Source organism: Acipenser ruthenus, chromosome 11, assembly GCF_902713425.1.
Source record: "Acipenser ruthenus chromosome 11, fAciRut3.2 maternal haplotype, whole genome shotgun sequence".
Classification (NCBI taxonomy): domain Eukaryota; kingdom Metazoa; phylum Chordata; class Actinopteri; order Acipenseriformes; family Acipenseridae; genus Acipenser; species Acipenser ruthenus.
This window is the reverse complement of record NC_081199.1, coordinates 2,834,694-2,858,125: the sequence shown is the minus strand read 5'-3', so window position 1 is coordinate 2,858,125 and position 23,432 is coordinate 2,834,694. Positions and strand designations below refer to the sequence as shown.

Genomic DNA, 23,432 nt, shown 5'->3' with positions numbered 1-23,432 from the left:
GCTCATTATACATCTGAACCGTGTGACTACTCCTGACGATGACAAGCCCCACTATTAATAAAAGCCAGGCTGGGTCCGAAGCTTTGGTGCTAAGGCAAACGCCCCTATTATTGAATCTCTGATGTGAATAGCTGCTGTGAGGTGAAGTCTGGCTTGGAAAACGCAGACCACAGTGTCTCTCTGTCAGGAAAACAAACAGAACGCTTCTCCCGGAATGAAAGGGCTGGGAACAGTGCATTATTATCTTCTTATGTAGATGTCAATAGCACTAAAACAAGGCAACCGCGGAAGCATCTCTGCACAGAGCGCAGAACAGCACACAGAGCCTTCAAAGAGGTTGACCTTGTGCTTTGTGTGAATACCAGTTCCGAATGCAAAGTGAACACATGGCACATGGCCAACTAATACTGAACCCTGCGTTTGAATAGGTTCTTGCATGGTTACTTCTCATCGAGATTCACGGGACAGTTTACTTTCTATAATCTTTCTATTATTCGGTTTTGTTATGCGAAACATGTACCTGAAATGTTATCATTAAGATATCAGTTGGATGGCAAATGTTATATTATGTTGTGCAGCTCTGATTTCTGCTCTGTTTCATTTGCACAATTTAAAATGTGAAATGCACAACTGTGTCTGCAGCACACATTAAAAACAAAGGTGGGAAAGGAGCCCTGTGATTCTGCAATCATTTCCACAACTCGGATTGCTCTCCTTCCTTCTCAGGCAGTACTGGAATTAGATCTTATAGAGAGAAAGAGAGTGGGAGAGAGAGAGAGGACAGGGGGAATAAGAAATAGAGAGAGGGAGAGATAGAGAAATAGAAAGTAATGTGCTGATCATGCTCAGTGGAGAAGGCTATGCAGCGTACCATTCTCACCAGCTCACAACCATTCGATACAGCTATACAGCTAACCCTGCTCACTGTGACTGGAGTATACAGCTAACCCTGCTCACTGTGACTGGACTATACAGCTAACCCTGCTCACTGTGACTGGACTATACAGCTAACCCTGCTCACTGTGACTGGAGTATACAGCTAACCCTGCTCACTGTGACTGGAGTATACAGCTAACCCTGCTCACTGTGACTGGAGTATACAGCAAACCCTGCTCACTGTAGTAGTAATATTACTATAGCTTATGTCAAAAGGCTAATTTATGACCCTTTTGACCTTTTTTTGACCTTATAGGTATGAATTTATGAATATATAATGAGGGGCATGGATTTATGAATTTATGAATATATAATGAGGGGCGTGGATTTTATGGTTGTTACAAGACAGATATGCTTATTGAATATAGGCTTATATTTGCCTATAAACTTATTGCACGTCTTTTATAAGATATGTACAAAAATCAGTGTTTAATATGTTATTTATGTAATCGGGATAGGGGGTACCCATGTTTTATAAATGCTTATGTTAACTTATGCTTTGGGCATACAACATTAATGCTTATGTTAACTTATGCTTGGTGCAGACAACATTAAAGTTTTTTTTTACATGACACTTAATGAAAAAGGAGAAAGTTTAAAAGAAGTTATTAAAAGCAAAAAGAAAACGTCTTATTCACCATTTAAAAGCATTTAAACAATATACATATATACACTTAATGAAAAGAAAGTTTAAAACCGCATATCACAAAATAAAACAGATATTAAATTAAATATTTATAAAAAAAAAGAAAAAACAAAACAAAAAAATCTACCAAAGTAGAATTTCTGAAAAAGCGCTCTCTCTCTCTCTCTCTCTCTCTCACCGTTTTTCAAAAAAACTCCCCGGACAAAACGTTTTACAGTCAGCATTCCCTGAAAGCATTTAAACTAACATTACACACACACACACACACACACACACACACACACACACACACTCACACTTAATGAAAAAGAAAGTTTAAATCCGCATATCACAAAATAAAACAGATATTAAATTAAATATTTATAAAAAAAAAAGAAAAAAACAAAACAAAAAAATCTACCAAAGTACAATTTCTGAAAAAGCGCTCTCTCTCTTACCGTTTTTTAAAAAACTCCCCAGGACATCCGCTTAAGTACAGTCTGAATTCTCTCCCTCGCAGACAACTGCAGCCAACTGCACTCATCAAACTTTAGCAGAAGAATGACTGCAAACTCGCTCTTTGACTTAAATAGGGGGCGGTTCCTTGGGCTTCGAACATGCGCACAACTTCCTATAGGTACACTTACAGGCGCGCGCCCATGAGCACCGACACTGAGACAATCCCACTCGCAGACCCAGACACACACAGACACATAACCACCCGCTATGAACAGACTGGCGTCTCGATGTACTAAAAAGCACCGCTACCTATTTGTTAGAGGAAGGTCCCCTGCAGAGAAGGCTATTGAAATGTGTGATTTGTAATGCCTAAAGGTTTGGTCTCCGCATGATAGACACTGCGATGACTACTTCCAATGAATATACATACTTTATACATAAATATATATATATATATATATTAAGGAGCGTGCATATTTCTGTTAAGATTAAAACCAGGAATCAATTCTATAAATAAAAACTGTTTAAATGTGTTTGGTTGTCTGTGTTTGTTTGTTTGCATGTTTTTTTAAAAGATAAAATGAGAGCATTTTTTCATGACGCTAGTAAAATTAAAAAAAAAAAAAAAAAAAAAAAAAAAAAAATGAAAGACGTATTTAAAATATATTGCATGAACATTTTATGCCTGTATTACCGCGTAAAGAAAGTAGATTTAACTAAGCCTACGTTCAACTATAAACAAACAAACATGTATAATATATGCTATAGCAAAGCTTGGTTATTCGCTCTGTACCTGTAAAACTTAGGGAATTGAATATAACTGAATAAAAACAAAATGTAATGATTTTGCAGGAAACAAATGAAGGAAAATTAAACACATATGTAAATGAATAAATCAGAGTTTATCATGTCTTAAGGAATAAGTGTTACGGTTTTTGTAGAGTATTTTTTGTGTCTGAAAAACCGAAATTCATTTGTGAGGTGAGAATCGTGGCACCCGTGAGTCTAGTTCTTTAACATATCAGACTTTGGGTGACGGTATGTTTGATGATGTTGGAAAGCACGATATTATCTCAATGTGAATATATATATATATATATATATATATAGATAGATAGATAGATAACTATAGGGGATAAATATTTTTTATTCAATTTTACACGTTAGGCTCAGCTTGGCGCCGCTGTGTATTAAAAGTACAGATAGCGTATGTTAGAGGAAGGCACCCCACTGAGAAACATCACCGCAGCGTCGTTTAGCCTGCTAGAGGCTATAAGCATCATGGTATTTCAAGCGGGATTTAGTTTCTGGGCATAACGATTAGAACATAAAATAAGATAAAATCTGTGTTATATTGCAAATAAAATAAGAGAACCTATTTAAGTGTTTTATCATGGCCCATTTTTTGAATAGCCACCCCTCATGATAATCTCAAGTAGCTTCTCATACACAAACAAACTATTCTGAGGTTGGTGCAAATCATTAACACGCTTTTACAGTTTGTAGATTTAAAACTATGGGGTAGCATAGTACAACGTAATGTTTTTTTAAGAAACGGCGAATATTGACTCGATACAGTTGTAATGCTCCTTTACGTGTATCTAAAATGAATCGGGTTATAAAACAGATTGTATAAAATCGTTACAAAACGAATGAGAATATTTTTTTGCATATAATACTGAGTATAGAAAAACTAAGCCCTCTTTTAACTATAAAAACATACAGGTGTAGGTATATGCGTCGTCATTTCTTGTTTATTAAAAGCATACCTTTAAAAACGTGATTTAAACATAATAAAACATAATTTCCGCATAATATCGAGAATATGACGGATGGGTTTGTGAATAGCCGCTTTAGAGAAGCGGAGAGGGGCAGATTTCAGCGCCAGCTAGTCTAGGCAACTTTCGGGGTGTCGGGTTTATCTCACCTGATCCAGCCTGATCCGGACCCCGTGTGGTTACAAAGGCAAATACCGGGGATCTTGAGAGTATAAAAATCGTCCACGTACAGAGCTAAGTATTACACTTCTGGAAAAAGGACGAATCCTCTCAAAGATACCTTATCCCGTAAAGAACCACTTCAGCTATAAATGGACGTTGAATCAAGCCACAGCAATGAGGATCTAAACGGTATGTCCTAGGTTTAATGTTTAAATTGGCTGTAAATGTTAGATGTGTGGTAAAAAATGTTTGATACTTAATTTATGTTTATGATGAACAATGTGGGGTGTGTCGGTGATGCTGCGTAATCGTGTTTTCTTTTTGTTTTGTTTTTTTCTTTTTTTTATAAATATTTAATTTAATATCTGTTTTATTTTGTGATATGCGGATTTAAACTTTCTTTTTCATTAAGTGTGTGTGTGTGTGTGCGCGTGTGTGTAATGTTAGTTTAAATGCTTTCAGGGAATGCTGACTGTAAAACGTTTTGTCCGGGGAGTTTTTTTGAAAAACGGTTAGAGAGAGAGAGAGAGAGAGAGAGCGCTTTTTCAGAAATTGTATTTTGGTAGATTTTTTTGTTTTGTTTTTTTCTTTTTTTTTTTATAAATATTTAATTTAATATCTGTTTTATTTTGTGATATGCGGATTTAAACTTTCTTTTTCATTAAGTGTGAGTGTGTGTGTGTGTGTGTGTGTGTAATGTTAGTTTAAATGCTTTCAGGGAATGCTGACTGTAAAACGTTTTGTCCGGGGAGTTTTTTTGAAAAACGGTGAGAGAGAGAGAGAGAGCGCTTTTTCAGAAATTCTACTTTGGTAGATTTTTTTGTTTTGTTTTTTTCTTTTTTTTTTTTATAAATATTTAATTTAATATCTGTTTTATTTTGTGATATGCGGTTTTAAACTTTCTTTTCATTAAGTGTATATGTGTATATTGTTTAAATGCTTTTAATGGTGAATAAGACGTTTTCTTTTTGCTTTTAATAACTTCTTTTAAACTTTCTTTTTCATTAAGTGGGTGTGTGTGTGTGTGTGTGTGTGTGTGTGTGTGTGTGTGTGTGTGTGTGCGTGTGTGTGCGTGTGTGTGTGTGCGTGTGTGTGTGCGTGTGCGTGTGTGTGTGAGTGTGTGTGCGTGTGTGTAATGTTAGTTTAAATGCTTTCAGGGAATGCTGACTGTAAAACGTTTTGTCTGGGAAGTTTTTTTTTGAAAAACGGTGAGAGAGAGAGAGAGAGAGAGAGAGAGAGAGAGAGAGAGAGAGCGCTTTTTCAGAAATTGTACTTTGGTAGATTTTTTGGTTTTTTTTTCTTTTTTTTTTTATAAATATTTAATTTAATATCTGTTTTATTTTGTGATATGCGGTTTTAAACATTCTTTTCATTAAGTGTATATATGTATATTGTTTAAATGCTTTTAAATGGTGAATAAGACGTTTTCTTTTTGCTTTTAATAACTTCTTTTAAACTTTCTTTTTCATTAAGTGTGTGTGTGTGTGTGTGTGTGTGTGTGTGTGTGTGTGTATAAAATGAGATAATAGTGACAATATCTAAAAATATAAATTATAAAAAAGGGGTTATTACATCAGGATATGCAATGTGTTTTATTTTATGTTGTCATTAATATTATTATTATTTTATTTATTTAAAATCATATATTTTCATTGTTATAGATATCCAGGAATTTATTGAAGAACATTTAATTTCACACCAGGAGGAAGTAATTGAGCATCCTCCTATGCTCATTCCCCTCTCACCTACAATCATTCCATTGTCCCCGACATTTTTTTTGGATAGTCAGAATGGTGAGTTTTTCATTTTGCTAACCAAAATATCGCGAGGGTTTTTTTTTTTTTTTTTTTTTTTTTTTTTTTTTTCTGGTCTAACTATAAGTACCTCCTTTTAAATTGCAGATACAATCCCAGGGCACAGCATTTCCCTTGAGCTACCGTGCGATCTAATCGTGCCTGAGGACTTTTTAAATAATTTCTCAGTGATAACAGAAAAGCCGGAAAGTGAGTAAAATAGTAGACATATTTGTCTGTTTGTTTTATTAATAACAAATACATAAAGGTACTTATGATATATATAGTGCGTGAATGATATTACATGCTAGACATTGTTTTTTAGCTTATTATGATTTCCTTTTAAAAACATACCTGATTCATTCTGTTTTTAGAAGCTGAATATATTGAAGATTCTGAGCTTTTGGAACAGTACTTCAAGACATCCTTCAGTGATCTAGCGTCAGACTCTGAATTGTCTAAAAGTATGAACCGTATTGTTTTTATAGATTAATAAAAAATGTTTGATCGTTTTTCATAATATTAATTATTTTTAGGTTAAAACATTCATATTCAACCGTTTATATTATTTTAGAAGTTCCTGAAAATTCCGAAAGGAACGACGTGGCCGGTACTTCGGAGGAGGGCCAGGTTATACATGCGTATACCCCCTTGGAGCATCCCAATAGACCTCAAAAATCTGCAAAAAGACCTCTCAAAAGTAAGTGTATTTAAAATGAAGTTTTTTTTTTGTTAAATATTTCAATCATCTGTTAAGGTATTTTTGGTCTGATTGTATATTTTGGCATATTTTCATTTAGAACGGCCCACTAGACGTACACTTCTTGTGGAAAGCGAATCTTCCGAGGACGACACATCCTTCAGCAGAGACCCAAAGTCTAAAAGGCCGCGTAAATTTTCCGAAAGGTTTCATGCTTCACTACAAGCAAGAGGCACCCCCACAGTCTCCAAAGTATCACAAAGGCTAAAACCTACGATCCCCTCAACTTCAACTACTGCTAGGTATCACAGCGCTGAGCTATTGAAACATGTACATATGACTATAGAGCAGATCATTTACAGACATCCTGCTATAAGGGCCCTAGTTTCTGACCCAGAAGTGGCTCAGAATATACAAACATTAATTACCCTATTGAAAACGCTGGGTTTTTTAAAACAATAACAGTGTATTTGTAGAGCTACAATGGAACCACATCGCAAAAAAACATGTAAAAGGAAACACATTGAAATTACTGTTGATGATTCTGACAATGATGATACGGCTGTGAATGGTGTTCTAAAAAATAAAAAGGTTTCAATTGATCCGAGTCATAATGTGTCAAATTCTGTGGTAAATTCTATATTCGTACCTAAAAATACCTTAAATTCTGATCCTTCAACAAGTTCACATACACATAGTATGTCTACAGCCCCCAATGTCTGTCTGCCCCCCGTTCACCCCCAAAATTTAAATGGTTTCGAGAATTTTGACTATCTAGACAAACTATTAAATGATATAAATTATAATGCGTATAGTTTACCGTCAATCAGGGCTCTGATTGATGAAATTTCTCCAGATAGGCCCCCGATAAATGACAACTCCACTAATATAGACAGCAATAACTCCCAGTGCCGTGTGTTTGTTAATGATGCTAAATTGACTCAGATCAATTTTGACTCTTTGGATAAGCTTCTGCATGAAATGTATAGAGAGAATCATGATACTCTAGAGAGTGTAGTTGATGTGGAAAAACAAATAGGGGGAGGTTTGAACGACGGGGCTTACCGTGATGATTCTTTTAGCATAAAAGTCCTGGGGGGTGGTGTATTACATGATGATCAAGTGGCAGGTCCTTCAGGTTTACAGGCCCCCCCTAGAGATAGTGCCGGTGATAGAATTGGTGGGGAAGGTGTACAGCGTAGACATAGACCTATGTTTAACAATTTCGAATTGAAGCAACCTCTTAACTTTACACATCTGTATGACTTGGATTCCTACGCTGAAGTTTTTACGGTGTTACATGAAACGTTAGAGAATATGTTGAGTGAGGTTTCTAGAACGCTAAGACCCTCAGACGTTGTCCAGCTTGAATTACGAGCGGGATCCTTAGATATACCAGTGTATGTAAAAATGAGTGGAGCCAATTTAAGTCTAGATGATTTTCTCAGTCAGATTGAAGCTCTCCTTCAAAGTCATAGTGAAATTTTGGCTGATGACTCTTTAATGTTGATTGTGCAGGTTATTAGGTGCCCAGAAGGAGGTGGTGTAAGGAGATGTTTGCAGACCTTAATGAAAAGTGAGCTTATTAGAAAAAAAGCCAAGCATCTGATTATATGTTACAACAGAGACAATCAATTATGCTTTGCCTACAGCGTACTGAGCTTGATATTTCCAGAATTCAGAGGGGCTTATGAAATGTGTATGGCTGAGGCTTTAAAACTTCAACAGAGTGTGGGATTAAGTGAACATCAAATGGTGTCGTTTGTAGACATAGATAAATTTGAACAGGCCTTAGATGTTAAAATTGTGGTCTGGTACAGATGTCCTCAAAAGGATGTGTTCCTGAATCACCAAACAGATACTCGAGCAAAAAACAAAACTGTATTTCTGTTTCTTCATGAGAATCATTTCTATGGTATTGTTAACTTGAAAGGTTTTCTGGGTGCAGCCTATCTGTGTAATTACTGTTACACCGCCTACAGTAATCGATCTGGACATCGCTGTGAAGGACACTGTAATGTGTGTTTTTCCCCAGCCTGTAACAGCGAGTCCTCTGTAAAGGTAAAATGTAACGACTGCAATCGTTATTGTCGATCGCAGCTCTGTTATGATGAGCATAAGATTCTCAGAGATAAAGCCAACAGTGAAAAACAGGTTTCTATGTGTGACCTTTTAAAACTTTGTACAAGGTGTTATTCTCTCTATAAATGTGACCCTACAAAGCCACAGACTCACAAATGTCTTACTCCTTACTGTAAGCTATGTAAAGCCGTGTTGTTACCTCACAGTGATCATAAATGCTTCATTCAAATGCTTAAACCTAAGGAACCCACAGACAAATATGTGTTTTATGATTTTGAATGTCGTCAGGAAGCTGGCGTACACATTCCTAATTATTTGTACTGCATGCACATGGGTGGTGAATCATGGTATTGGGAGGGCGAGGAATGTGTGAAAAAGTTTTTTGAGCGGTATCGTAGACCTTGTTATGCAGGATATACTTTCTTGGCACACAATGCAAAGTCTTATGACAGTTATTTACTGATGAATTATTTAGTATCCAACGGAATTAACCCAAATATCATAGCTCAGGGTAGCAAGTTGATGTGTTTTACAGACGAAGCTTTTAAAATGCGTTACATTGATTCCTTTAACTTTTTGCCCATGAAGTTAAGTGCCCTGCCTGCTGCTATGGGATTTGAAGCCAAAAAAGGATATTTTCCTCATTTTTTCAATACTGTTGAAAACCAGAATTATGTGGGGCCATTTCCTGAACCCATTTACTATGGTGTTCAGCAAATGATGTCTAAAGATCGTGATGACTTTTACAAATGGTATGATTCGATTAAGATGGGTGTTTTTAATTTCAGAGACGAAATGGCATTCTACTGCAAAAATGATGTTGAAATTTTGAAAGAGGCCTGTATCAAATTCCGGACTGAGGTTTATGCAATAGGGCAGATAGACCCCTTCCAATGTACCACCATTGCTTCACTGTGCATGGCTATGTATAGAAGTAAATTCATGCCTAAAGACACAATAGCGATCATTCCTCCCGACAATTACAGTGAGCAGCAAAAAAGCTTTTCAAATGCCTCGATACAATGGTTAATGTATGTAGCAGAAACTGAAAATGTTTTCATTCAACACGCTTTAAACTACGGAGAGCTTAAAATAGGACCCTTTTTCTTGGACGGTTATGCTGTGATTAATGGTAAGCGTACGGCTTTTGAATTTGCAGGGTGTTTTTTTCATGGTTGTCCCTTGTGCTATGATTCGGCCGATGTAAACCCCTTAAGCAAAGTATCGTGTGGTACGATGCATCATCACTTTGATGAAAAGATTGAAACATTGCAAAAGGTTTACGGGGTGGAAGTCAGAGTTATTTGGGAACATGAATGGAACACCCTGAAAAAACAACCTAAAGTTCACGAATTTCTGATTCGTTCTGATTTTCCAGAACGCATAAATCCACGCGAGGCTCTGTTTGGGGGACGTACAAATGCCATTACATTACATTATGTGGCCCAAGAAAATGAAAGGGTGGAATACTTTGATTTCACTAGTTTGTATCCGTTTGTTAACAAAACAAAAGTGTATCCCGTAGACCATCCTACTGTAATTTACCATAATTTTCAAGACTTGAGCCAGTACTTTGGATTGTTCAAATTAACTGTTCTGCCTCCTAGGGGTCTTTATTTCCCTGTACTGCCTGCCCGCATCTGTGGTAAATTAATGTTTACCCTCTGCCGTTCATGCGCAGAAACACTAAACCAGACGGGGGTATGTAATCATACCTCTGGAGAAAGAGCCTTGACCGGGACATGGTGTAGTGTAGAGGTAGTTAAAGCTCTTGAGAAAGGTTACAAAGTGTCTAAAATACATGAAGTGTGGCATTTTCCTCAGAAATCTGACACTCTCTTTACAGGTTACATTAATAGTCATCTCAAGGGGAAACAGGAAAGTTCAGGATACCCTGCTCATTGTACCGATGAGGAGCGTAAAGAGCGTTATATTGCGGAATATTTTCAGAAAGAGGGGGTTCAATTAGATCCTCAAAACATTAATGTTAACCCTGCTAAAAGACAAATCTCCAAACTATGCCTCAATAGTTTGTGGGGAAAACTAGCACAGAGAACTAACCAGCTCTCTACAAGCTTGGTAAAGGATCCTGACCAGTTTTTCCATTATCTCTTTTCAAAAAGATATCAGGTTTCGCATTTTTGTTTTGTAAGTGATACTGTGGCTCAGGTTCAGTGGCGTTACGCTTCTGATACCTATACTCCCACAGGTAATGTAAACGTATTCATAGCGGCATTTACTACCGCTTACGCCCGGCTAGAGCTCTATAACCTCTTGGATCGTTTGCAGGGTCGATGTCTGTATCATGATACAAACTCTGTAATCTTTGTCAGCAGGCCCCAGGCTTGGCGTCCCAAACTAGGTGATTATCTTGGTGATTTAACTAGCGAGTTGAAGCCGGGGGAACACATTACAGAGTTTGTGTCAGGGGGCCCTAAAACATATGGGTACGTCACAAACAACGGAAAAACATGTCTCAAAGTAAAGGGGATTACCCTAAACTATGAGAATTCCAAATTAATTAACATCGCTTCATTAAAAGACCTTGTACAAAACTTTGTGAATCATGATAGAAACACCCCTGCAGAACATATCATGATTCGAGGCTCCCAGATTTGCCGCAATAAAAAAGAATTTCAATTGGAAAACAAACCACTCCAGAAAACCTTTCAAATAGTCTACAATAAGCGAGTCTTGCGTTCTGATTTCACATCGATTCCTTATGGGTACTGAAGAAGGTTTTGATATTAGACTATCTGTGCCTTTTGCAGCTATAATATCGGGACCCTCCAATTCAGGGAAAAGTTATTTTGTGAAGCAGCTTTTAGAAAACTCTCAACAGATCTTTTCCAAACCCCCTGAGAATATCATTTGGAGTTATAGTTGCTGGCAGGGAATATACAATGAATTGTCACTTAAATTTAAAAATATCAAATTTATTGAAGGCATACCAGATTCATTAACCGATGATAATTTAATGCCTCCTAACAAAATCAATTTACTCATTATAGATGACTTGATGGAAGCAGCTAGCGAAAATGATGAAATACAGAAAGCTTTTACAAAATACGTTCATCATAGGAATTTATGCGTACTGTATTTGGTTCAAAATTTTTTTTTTCAAGGAAAAATGAGCCGCACAATAAACTTGAATGCCAATTACATTATTCTGTTTAAAAACCCTCGAGATAAACTTCAAATCAACACACTAGCCCGTCAGATGTACCCCGGGAACTCCAAGTTTTTCTTAGAAGCGTTTGAAGATGCGACAAAAAAACCCTATGGTTATCTTTTAATAGACTTAAAGGCCCAAACCCCTGAAGCATTTCGTCTAAGAACTGGTTTATTTACTCCTGATTGGCCTGTTGCGTACATCCTGAGAAATACCAAATCAAAACACCTATAAACGGCCGGTTATTGCTCTAAAACTTTTATTTATCTAGGCTATGCAACAGCTCAGCATGTCGGCTAGAATAAAACGTAACCTCCATCTCTTAAAGAGCATAGTTCATAGCTCTGCTCATCAGAGAAGAGCAATTTTACGAAACGCCTCAGACGATTTTATCAAATCGATTGGGGAAATTGCCTTAAATGCCTTAAAGGGTCACATCCCCTTAACTTCGAGTCAGTTAAACACTCTCAAAAAGCAGCGACGTGTTATAAAGAGCCTATGCAATAAGAAGCATTCAATTAAAAAGAAGAAAAAAACTGTGAATCAGAGTGGTGGTTTTATCGGAGCTTTAATAAGGATTGCATTGCCTTTTTTATCAGGACTCTTATCGCATCAAAGTTAATTTGTAATAATGACTCACTCCCAGAAAATGTTTCTGATACCCCAGCATCAACTTGATAGACTTCGACAGCCTGAGCCCCAAAACCCCGAGCCTATTAAAAAAGCAGTTGAAAGCCGACTTGACTCTGAAATGAAAAGCATTCTACTTAGAAGCGACATCAGTGACCATGAGAAAGTTAAGCTATACACCAACTCCTTACAGAGATATCTAACCCTGCTTAAACAGAGTGAAAAAGAGTTTAATACCCTTACATTAATTACACCCCCCTCTGAGGAAACGGACCAACCGGCAGCAGAACCTGAATCTAAGATAGTGACTGCTGTTATGAGTAGTGTGCCCTCCAGATCTAAGAAAAATGCTAATTTTATTTTAAACGCTATGTCTCAGAATGCTTTGGTTACCTCATGGAATGATCAAGGGGAATTCATTCTTAGGGGCAAGAACATTAGAGGGTCGCATATGGTTGATTTAATCAGGGCTGCAACGGGGCATACCCATATCCCTGAACATAGGTTGCCTGTAGGATGGTCCGAATTCATCAAAGGTTTGTCTGTAATAAATGTCCCCTATTCTACAGTACCTAATTCTCAAACACGACAACTCATAGAAGCTTATAAAAAACGACCCTTAGAGACTCCCATGCAAAAGAAGCAGAAAAAAAGACAGCAGTTATGGGAAAGTTATTAAGATGTTACTGTTTTTATTGAGTTTACATATTTGTACATTTTGTTGTATATTCATGCATATGTTGTGTAAACATTGTCTGATACATTTTGTTGTATATTCATGCATATGTTATATAAACAATGTCTGATATATTTACAGCAATAAAAATATTTATTCACCATTTACATTGTCATAAGTTTTTTTTTTGTTTTTTTTTTTGAAGATTAACATTCATAACATTTTTTAAAATCATGATGAGTCTTGACACACTGCACGCATGAAAATATATTTATACAATTCTGTTTTTTAGGGTTAGACATACAATGTATAAATTGGGACACCATCAGATCATTTTTGTTTAAATCAGAGCTGTAGAGAGCCATAACCTCAGGGTAAGTAAGTCCTTTGGATCGATGATGTACAAAGAAAACACAGTGATGGCCGCATGTCGTGGTCATAAGACCTTGTAGAGGATGATTATTGTACACTGTTTGTTTGACGTTGTTGTCTAAAAAGTTTGAGATAGTCTTAGGAAAATAAATAAAATCTGGGGGGTTACCGTAAGAATCAAAAAACTCTCCCTGTCCCTCTTCTTTTAGATAAATCCCTAGCCAGTGTTCTCCCGGATAATTCTGGGGGTCCGTGTTGACAATGAGTATTGCAGGCAATTTTTTTATTTTTCCTTTAGGTAGTTGATCACTAGCTAGAACCCCGTAAAAATACTTTGCAGTCAATGGGTTGCTGGTTAGCAGAGCTGTAAGCTGAGTGGTATTCATTTTAAAAGGATCAATGTTGTATCAAACTTTTCAGTAATCAAAGAGAACAGCTCTTTGGTGGGAAACCTCAATCACGTTCTCAAAAACAGCATATACAATCATATTCACCGTCTCTGGCAGAGCATTGGCAAAACGCATTTCAAGGCGCATATTACCATTTTTCACTAAGGAAAAATGATCTCCACATTCTTGATCAGGGGTCAAATCAAATGCATAGAGCGTATAGCCTCTAATAAAGTCTGACCTATCAATTATCAGCGGTTTGTCTTTGAGATGTCTACCTGTGGCCTGTATTAGACTGTAATATTCCCTGACTGGGTTGTGTCTTGCTGTATAGTGGGGTTGTAAAGGTTTTGAGGGGACTTGTTCACCATCGACGTACATAGCTATAAAGTTCCCAGCAAAGTGTTTAAAGTTAAATGGGTTTTTAGCGTAGGAACCACTAAATGCATCATTATCTGTTAAACCAATAACCACAAACTTTGGTAACTGCCCCAGAAACAAATTCTCCTGATTACAGACCCTACTCCCTCTAGGAATGCTAAAAACTTTCATAGACACTCTATCAATAGGATATCGGGCATTAGAGGTCATCAAGGCCTGAGCTTGGGCAATTCTGACCTCAGGGGACACTTTTACTTTTTTAATATAGAGAGATGCTTCTAAAATTTTAAGTTTGAACTCTTCTGCAGCATCAGACATTAAACAGAAAGTGTCATTGGCCCTCACCATTTTAATTTTCAGGTCAATCCCATTCAGCATGAGTTTCTCTTGAAAAAATATATCCGCATGCAGAGGTCCTAAAAGTTCAACAGTATGACTCATTCTGGTAAACGCATGCCGTTTAACTAAACCTTCATTAGCCCCTGCAGGATCAGTCTCATCCATATGTCCTGGGGTATCTTTGTAAAACAAGCCGGCAGTGAACTGTGATTCTAGAGTGTCCTTACTAAAGTTTAGCATTGCTTCTATAATGCTTCTGTAAGGATAAGTATTACTGCTTTGACTGATTAAGCGATTTCCTAAAGTTACATCCACTTGTGAAAACATGGTAGCTACAGGGTAATTGATAATACCGACTATACTACCTCCAACTAAATCTGAGCCATCAGCCCTAGTAATTTTGCATGAAAGTCTTAAAAGAGTATTATTCAAATCAAGATAATCTTCCCCATTTCCCGCTATGTAAAATTCGAGGGGGCCCGTGTCAGACAAGGCAGACAGGGGGGGAATTTCCACATAAAGGTTTTTTTCAATACTTGTCTGGGTATAAGGTATAGTAAACAGATCCAATTCTGATTTCACACATTCTTGAGACATATGATGTACCAGCGTCATGATTTAAAAGATGTTTCTCTTTTTCGCTGTTCTGGGAGTCTTTGGTTTCTTACTCCTTCTCCGTTTACCGGTACTAAATGACCTCAATGTAGCTGGTTTAGCCTTTTTGTGTGGATGATAGCGAGATCCTGGGGGTTTGCTACGTTTTCTCTTGTATCCTCGGGACATCACCATCAAGCCCTCACCTGACTGGCTCTTGTTATGGCTATGAGGGTTATGACTTGTTAGGACATTTGACACCACGTCACTAACAATATTTTTAGCTGCTGATTTAAAATGAGGTTTAACTATTTCAAAACCCCTTCTAAGTAACGGTAAAGCTTTTCTGAAAAGACTTCTAAAAATACCCCCTATACCCGCCCCATACATTACTGGAGCTCCAGAAAATCCTGGCAATCCATTACCAGCCTGATTTTTGTAATAATTAATATAAGGATTGACATATCCATTAGGGCCCATTTTCAATTATGTGTAAAAAAGAGGCTTTACAGGTCGGAAATGCAACTTCACTACAACCTTCCCAAAACGGAATGGCACTAACTTGTTTTGGTCCGTCTTAATTTGTATAGTTAACGTGTCAAAGGTGGTCTTGCTGAGTGGCACATAATGAGGTCTGTCGTAAGTTACCGTGATTATATCGTTGTTTTTGCCTTTAATAGGAACACATCTTAGAAGAGGCACGTAACTATCTCCAACGGCTTGATGTGTAATGATATCAGTATAGACATACAGGGTATAAAAGCCCACTCTGATGTCAGCTGGGTAGTTGGTCCTCAAATAAGCAGAATACACTTTAGCCTCAATAGGACCTAATAGGCTAATAGTTTCACCCTTTATAGTCTCACGAAATCCCAACATTTGTCCGAGGTGTTCTTTGGTAAAAAGCATATACGGATTAGTACTTTTTATATAAATTCGTCTTTCTATAGGTTTATAGAATAATTTCAAATCATTATTATTTTGTTCATCGGGAGCCTTGTCACCTTTCTGATCTAGTCCTTTTCCGAGCAGGACATCGTTCATGGTCGCTATTACATCCTGAAGGGTCTCATAATATCCTTCTGGTATAGTATATTCACGTTTTATTGCATTTTCTATATCATTGGTAATAAAAGTGCTGTCTTTAAGGCTAATATTATCCCAGGTATGGGGATATTGAATCTCTGCTAAGCAAACTTCCCATTTTCCCGGTAGATTCAATGTTTTAACCAATTTGATAGTAAAATTTGATATTGCATTTTTAGGGAAAACCTCCTGTGAAGCATTACTAGGCAGAGTTACATAAAAAGAGTCTTGAGACATCTTGAATAATGTTTTAAGTGTAATTAAATACACTCTGTACTTGTTAACTCTTTAGATCCACCACCTGCTGCTCTGCGACCCAACTGTTAAATTTTTCAGGCCAACCGGCCCATTTTATGAGATAAGACTTTTTACCATTTTCCTTTTTCTCGGCAACTATCTTCTCTATCCTAAACAGCCTATCAGTCTTAACATTTATTTTCTGTAATTCTGGTTCATAAAATGTGCCCATTATAGGCTCTCCATCATAATCACATAGTTTATACACCGGTGGAAATCTTGGTATACATTCTGTTATAGTAAAAATCTCTGATGTAAACGTCTGTTCATAGCCTTTTATAAAGGGAGCTCTTAACTTTGAAATTCTTACGCTGTCACCGACGGCAAACTTAAACTTTATATGTTTAGGGCTTTTCTTCTTAGAGTATAAAGTTTTAAACACTTTAAATGAATTATCTTCATTAACTTCTGAAGGTTTCATTTGAATACTACGGTGGAAGGAGTTGTTATATGCATGTACCATTTCTTGTAGTTTATCCATATACTTATGCGTGTTAAAAGCGGTGAAATATTTCCACATTCTTGTTTTAAGAGTCCTGTTGTATCTCTCAACAATAGATGCTTTTAGTTCATTCCCCGTGGTAAAGTGTAGAATATTATGTTTTTTTAGCATGTTCTGAAATGCTTTGTTTAGAAATTCGGCCCCTTTATCAGTTTGTAGTTTTTTAGGTTTCCTACCAGCGCCGATGATCCTCTTGAACGCCTCTGTCACCGCCTTAGATGACTTATTTTTCAATGGTAAGACCCATGCATATTTGGATAAGATATCTATACATGTTAACATGTACTTATAACCTCCATTTTCTTTTGACAAGCTAGACATATCCACTAAATCAGCTTGCCACTGTGTGTCGATATTAGATACAAATACCGTGTTTCTTTTAAAAGTTATTTTAGAGGGCTTATGCAACGTATATGAGTCTTGCTCTGATAAAAAGTCAGTTACGACCCTCTCAGAGACTTTAGGTCCATCAGACCTCAGAGCTCTTTGAAGAGTCTGTAAACCCCCTAAACCTCCAGGATTTGAGGGATCGTAGTATATTTTTTTCATACGCTGGTGTGTCATCTTTAACCAAAATAACACAACTGAGAACAATATGACTTTCAAAAAGTTTTTATTCAAAGGTTATCATAACACTTCAGAGACATGTGGGACGTTCAAAAGTTTTATTCACAGTTTATCAAGAAGATTAGGACATTTTAGAAGAGCTATAAAGTTTTTACACAAACATTCATGATTAGTCACTAAATAATCCACGACATTTTGCACAACTATTGATATATCTTCATCTCTTAAAAACCTGGCCATGTTATAAAAACATACATCAGTCACATAAGCATACAAAACAAGGATATGTGTACATTTGCAATCTTCTATTTCATCAAACATTACAGGTAATATATTCATTAAAAATGCATTTAAGGGTTTACAGTGTTTTATATGGGTAATTACCAACTCTGACCATTCTTTAGTATCAATATCTTTACGGATTAAATCAGTTACACTTTTTAAATTGCTAAACATTTTTACATTTACGGGGATCAGGTTTTGAAAGAGTCTCTTGCAAGCCACTTTCTCAGCTAATAACTCAAACAACAGCCCCTCCATGGTTTTCCTCAGTTTTGCTGGAGTCTGGACGTTCCCCATTTTCAAAGTCACAGGCCCCGTAATATGCTAATGGCGCGCGCGGGTTAGTAAAACTGCGATGGTAGAAAGCTTTGGTAATTTTGTTAACAATGTCTCGGGTCTTGTCATCCAGGGTTTCTTGTAGATGAATCAGTTTACGTCTAATGCTGTGTTCTGGTCTTAGCTCTGTTAAAATATCTTCCACCAGTTTCTGAAGTTTTGTTAAAGACGGATGAAAATTGAAACACGCTAGAGCTTTAGCTATCAGAAGCTTCAGCCACGGGACGTGTATTTTTTCTAGTATTTCTTCAAAATGTTGATCAAAATAATTGGGGGCCGCTTCAAAAAGGCAGCTGTGTCTCAGTTGGCTCGGGTGGTCAATTTCACAACCACGGCAATTTTTTACCATATCACGGTCAATGATCACTTCCAATAGAGAAGCCACGAGACCCATAGAGATCTTTAATACTTTTTCAAAAGAGATGCCTAGGCCCCCGTCAACGTCGTCAGACTCTGCAGGATTGAGGAGCGGGACATTTTCAAAGTCTTTTATAAGCTGTGTCATTTCTTCACTGGTCCAATCCATCTCAAGATCGCACGGTTCAAGAACGGCATTTTCAGAGAAGTATCTAAAGTTTGCAGAAGCCATGGTGTCAGACTCCTTCAATCAAAAGGACATGTGGGGAGCCCCTTTAGTATGCTCCCCAAGATTAGTTTTCGGCCTATGAGGGTGTTGACGCCTCAGGCACCGCGGGGGATCCTTTGAGATGACCTATCAGAGATCCTTGAATGGGTGGTCCTAGAGGCGCCGCCCCTGTGGGCGTTTTCAGAGTTACCCTATTACATCCACCCCTCTCTCTCTCATTGATGTTTGTTTTCAGTTCAGGCCACAGAGGAGATTGTACAGTACACAGACGATCCTTGGGAAGAATGCTTGAAGGCCCCATGCTTGGACTCTCTCTTGAAACTTTTTTACAAGCCGTGGTTTCTTTTGCATCTGTGGAGGGGCTAATGTGCATTTTTTTAAAAGCTTTTATAAGTTCAGACATTTCCCGATCCTCAAGATCCACTTTCTCTGAGCAGCCACTAACAAAGGTATGAGCCATCTGGTGTACCACTCTAATAAGTTGGCAAAATATTTTCCTCCTTTTTATAAGGTCTGAAATACATGCCCAGACATGCCCCTTTAAAAAAAACAAAAAAACAAAAACCCTTCATAGTCTCGATCATTTCAACCTTTTGCTCAAACACCTAACCACCTTGATTCTCTGAAACCCATGGTAAGCTTAATACTTATTTTTATTTATTAATATTTTAAGAAAAAACTGTTGTGGCCGAGTGGTTAAGGCAATGGACTTAATTGTCCGTGTGGGTTCGAATCCTCCCAACAGTAATTATTTTATTTTCATACTCTTTTACATTTATAAATATTTAATGTTTATAAGCACTTATTAAATACACAGGGCTGTTTTATATATATATATATATATATATATATATATATATATATATATCATTACCCATATTCCAAATGTCTATATAAAATCCCCGCCCCTCATTATATATTCATAAATTCATAAATCCATACCCCTCATTATATATTCATAAATTCATAAATCCATGCCCCTCATTATATATTCATAAATTCATACCTATAAGGTCAAAAAAAGGTCAAAAGGGTCATAAATTAGCCTTTTGACATAAGCTATAGTAATATTACTACTCACTGTGACTGGACTATACAGCAAACCCTGCTCACTGTGACTGGAGTATACAGCTAACCCTGCTCACTGTGACTGGACTATACAGCAAACCCTGCTCACTGTGACTGGACTATACAGCTAACCCTGCTCACTGTGACTGGACTATACAGCAAACCCTGCTCACTGTGACTGGACTATACAGCTAACCCTGCTCACTGTGACTGGACTATACAGCTAACCCTGCTCACTGTGACTGGACTATACAGCAAACCCTGCTCACTGTGACTGGACTATACAGCTAACCCTGCTCACTGTGACTGGACTATACAGCTAACCCTGCTCACTGTGACTGGACTATACAGCAAACTCTGCTCACTGTGACTGGACTATACAGCTAACCCTGCTCACTGTGACTGGACTATACAGCTAACCCTGCTCACTGTGACATGCTCGCAAACTGAAATCAAGCACCTAAGCCACTGTGCCTGTCTGCAGGTGTGGTTCTAGAGCTATCACTGGAGAAAAGCACTCGAATTCTCAAGCACCAGATACAAAGGCAAAAAAAAAAAAAAAACCTCAGAGTTCCAACACCAGCATTCTAACAGCGCATAATACGGTACTTGCAACGCTCCACTTTCCAATCTCCGAAAGATCTGTGTTCTGCTTTGTGGAACTTCAAAGAGCTTTACAGGTGCTAATTCTACTCCAATTACAGCACACAGCCTGGTCGTTTGGTTGCAGCATACAAAACACTTAACAGATAAAGCCAATTTCCTGACAAAACGATATTCAATTAAACGGTCTGCTGTATTTAACATTTCCACATACTGCAGTGAGAGCGGCAATTTATTTGGCTAAAAATGCATGCATGTATGCGCAGAATGTAAATTAGCAAAGCTGATGCATCCCTAAGCTGGCGGGCAGATGTTTGTGGCTGCAGCCAAAAAAAAGGAATGAGGCTCCTGATTGGAGCCCTGATGTTAATGCGGTGTGTCATGTTTCCTCAGCGGCCAGGCTGATGTGAGCTCTGGCTCACTAAGGGGCTGCATATGGAGACTGACAGCCCAGGGACCCTGCTGACACGAGGCTGACATGAGGCTGACACCAAGCTGAAACCAGGCTGAAATCAGGCTGAAACCAGATTGAAACCAGACTGAAACCAGGCTGAAACCAGACTGAAACCAGACTGACACCAAGCTGAAACCAGGCTGAAACCAGACTGAAACCAGATTGAAACCAGGCTGAAACCAGACTGAAACCAGACTGACACCAAGCTGAAACCAGGCTGACACCAAACTGAAACCAGGCTGAAACCAGACTGACACCAAGCTGAAACCAGGCTGAAACCAGACTGAAACCAGACTGAAACCAGAGTGACACCAGTGATGCTGGTGATTGTGACGGGGAGTGGTGATTTAGAAATGTAGATGAAGCAGCCTCCCGACTGACAGATAAGATCTGTGTGAGGGCTTGTCGAGCTCGCTATCTAAAATGTATTCCTTTGATTAGCTGCTGCTTTGAGGAGCTTAGACTGAGATTTCTCTGCCAGAGTATCCCCTGATGAGATGTTTTGGTAAACGAGATGGTTTATCTCTCTCTGTTAACAACATGCTTCAAAAACAACAACAACAACAACAATAATAATAATAATAATAATAATAATAATAATAATAATAATAATAATAATAATAATAATAATAACCGCTCTCTGTTAGTGCATCCAGTGATCAAATTGGACTCAGAAATATCTCAATAGCTTGTGTAAATGACTGCGGTGAGCAGAGACCGCAGATTAATTGAAATGAAAATACGATTAATAAAAAACTGTAATGCCTATCTTCAACCTCTGTATAACTGCATTGAACCAGAGACTTGTTACTGTAATTGCAGTTTAATATCACCGCAACTGTACTGCTCCTTTCTGCACCTTTGGGTAGATTACACAGATTCCCTTAGATGTGAGTTGTTAGGAGTTTATTAAATTCCATTGATGTGAATTCTGCAGAAATAGACTACACAATTGCTGCAGCTCATGGCATTAAAACACGTGTGCCGGGTGAACCGTCTGACAGAGGGACATGTTACTTGTGTTTGTGATTGAGTTATCCGCATAATCATTTGTTACATGCGCAGCTTGGGATCCATATGCGACTCAGTCGGGGGTCCTTGAAGAGATTCTATTGAAGCTCAAGTCTTTCTGGCTGTCCCTTGTGCAGTGCGTCTCCCTGAAACATAATTAATACCATCATTCCGATTCTTGATCAACTGGAGAACATGGTCAATCAAATTCCATACCTAGAGTACTATTAACAGGCTCTTGTAATAACTGTGAGAGAGCTTCACGTCATACCCTTTACAGCAGTTCCACCAGGTCGCTTTATCTTCTAGATCAGGCAGGAACCGAAAACCAGCAGCGACATCATTGTGAAGGCAGAGGCATTTACCAAAGTTTATCCCTGTTTTTCATGTCTTTTTTTCTTTACCATACCTCTCTGGCTTTTACAATACTTACCTATGTTTTACCATGCTTTCACCATGCAGCACCTTTGCTATGGTAACCCTTTATAAGAGTGACACACTCTGCACCCTCACCCCCACCTCGTGGCATGATGAAGAGAGAGAGTGATGTACGGAGAAAGCGCTGCCTTGTCTAAATATCATGCGAGCAGTGGTTCGGTGCCTGTGAGAATCATCCCAGCTGAATCATCCTCTCCTCGGCACGGGGGCTCAGCTGCTTGTGGATCCCAGGCTCTGCCAAATCCACAGAGGCATCAGCAGCAATCTACCATAAAACACAACCAGCGGAAATCAAGGAGAGAGGCTAGCAGCATGATTAGATCGGAACGTGGACTGAACTTAAAAGAGTCGGTCAGAGCATCATAAAATAACAGGATCATCCTACTCAGAGCGGGAAACTAAGGGTTCAAATCCGCCCCCGTCCCGATCGGGTACAGAGTAACGGCGGGGTGGGGAGGACTAGCACGAGAGAATAGCGCTGTGGAGTTTGTGGTAAAGATTTGAACTGGTCCTCCCTTCCATTGCTTCCAATTTCTAAAAGCCTTACATTGTCTCCATTGCGCTCTGTGCACTTAAAGACTGAAGTGGCACTAATGCGCTAAATAATTGCTATTTAGTTATAACTGAAGTACTTATACGATGCATTTTTGGTAGTTCATGCTGTTTGTAAATAATGATAATGATAGCTATTGCAAATTGAATCAGGGCAGTCGTGTACTGTATAGAACAGGGCTGGGCAACTGGAGGCCCGTTCTGCAACAAGATGAACAGGTACAAGGGCATAATGAACTTCTTTAGGATCAGAATGCTTCAATAAATGGAACAAAGAACCATTCTGGAAGGACTGGAGCTGGCATTCGGGTTCTAGAGCAAATGAAATGCAGGCATGCGCTAGCAATGGGGAGAAGTTTTATACATTCAATTGAAATAGTAAAAAGCTATTTAGCAGTATTTACTGTCACAGGGGTGGGCAGGAGTTTCTTAACAGTGACAGAATGTACTCTCTGTGATCGGGAGGGACAGAGAAGGCACTTTGCAGCTGATTCTGATTTAATCCAGATCATCAGGAGAAAATCAGAGGGACATTTTCTGTGATTTAAATTTTAATCTCCTC

At 38.1% G+C, this 23,432-nt stretch overlaps 1 protein-coding gene and 1 long non-coding RNA gene across 2 annotated transcripts; both read left to right on the top strand.

The window, feature by feature from the left end:
* The first annotated feature begins 4,006 nt into the window (after window positions 1-4,006).
* LOC131739360 (uncharacterized) lies at window positions 4,007-6,201 on the top strand. The gene is made up of 4 exons (XR_009330492.1): window positions 4,007-4,149; window positions 5,622-5,753; window positions 5,862-5,963; window positions 6,128-6,201. It is a non-coding gene; the product is annotated as an uncharacterized LOC131739360 (long non-coding RNA).
* A 132-nt stretch (window positions 6,202-6,333) lies between these two features.
* LOC131739317 (uncharacterized) lies at window positions 6,334-13,644 on the top strand. The gene is made up of 3 exons (XM_059032677.1): window positions 6,334-6,453; window positions 6,554-10,831; window positions 13,595-13,644. The coding sequence occupies exons 2-3, from the start codon at window positions 6,937-6,939 to the stop codon at window positions 13,642-13,644; spliced, it is 3,945 nt and encodes a 1,314-aa protein (XP_058888660.1). The 5' UTR covers window positions 6,334-6,453; window positions 6,554-6,936.
* The last annotated feature ends 9,788 nt before the right edge of the window (window positions 13,645-23,432 follow it).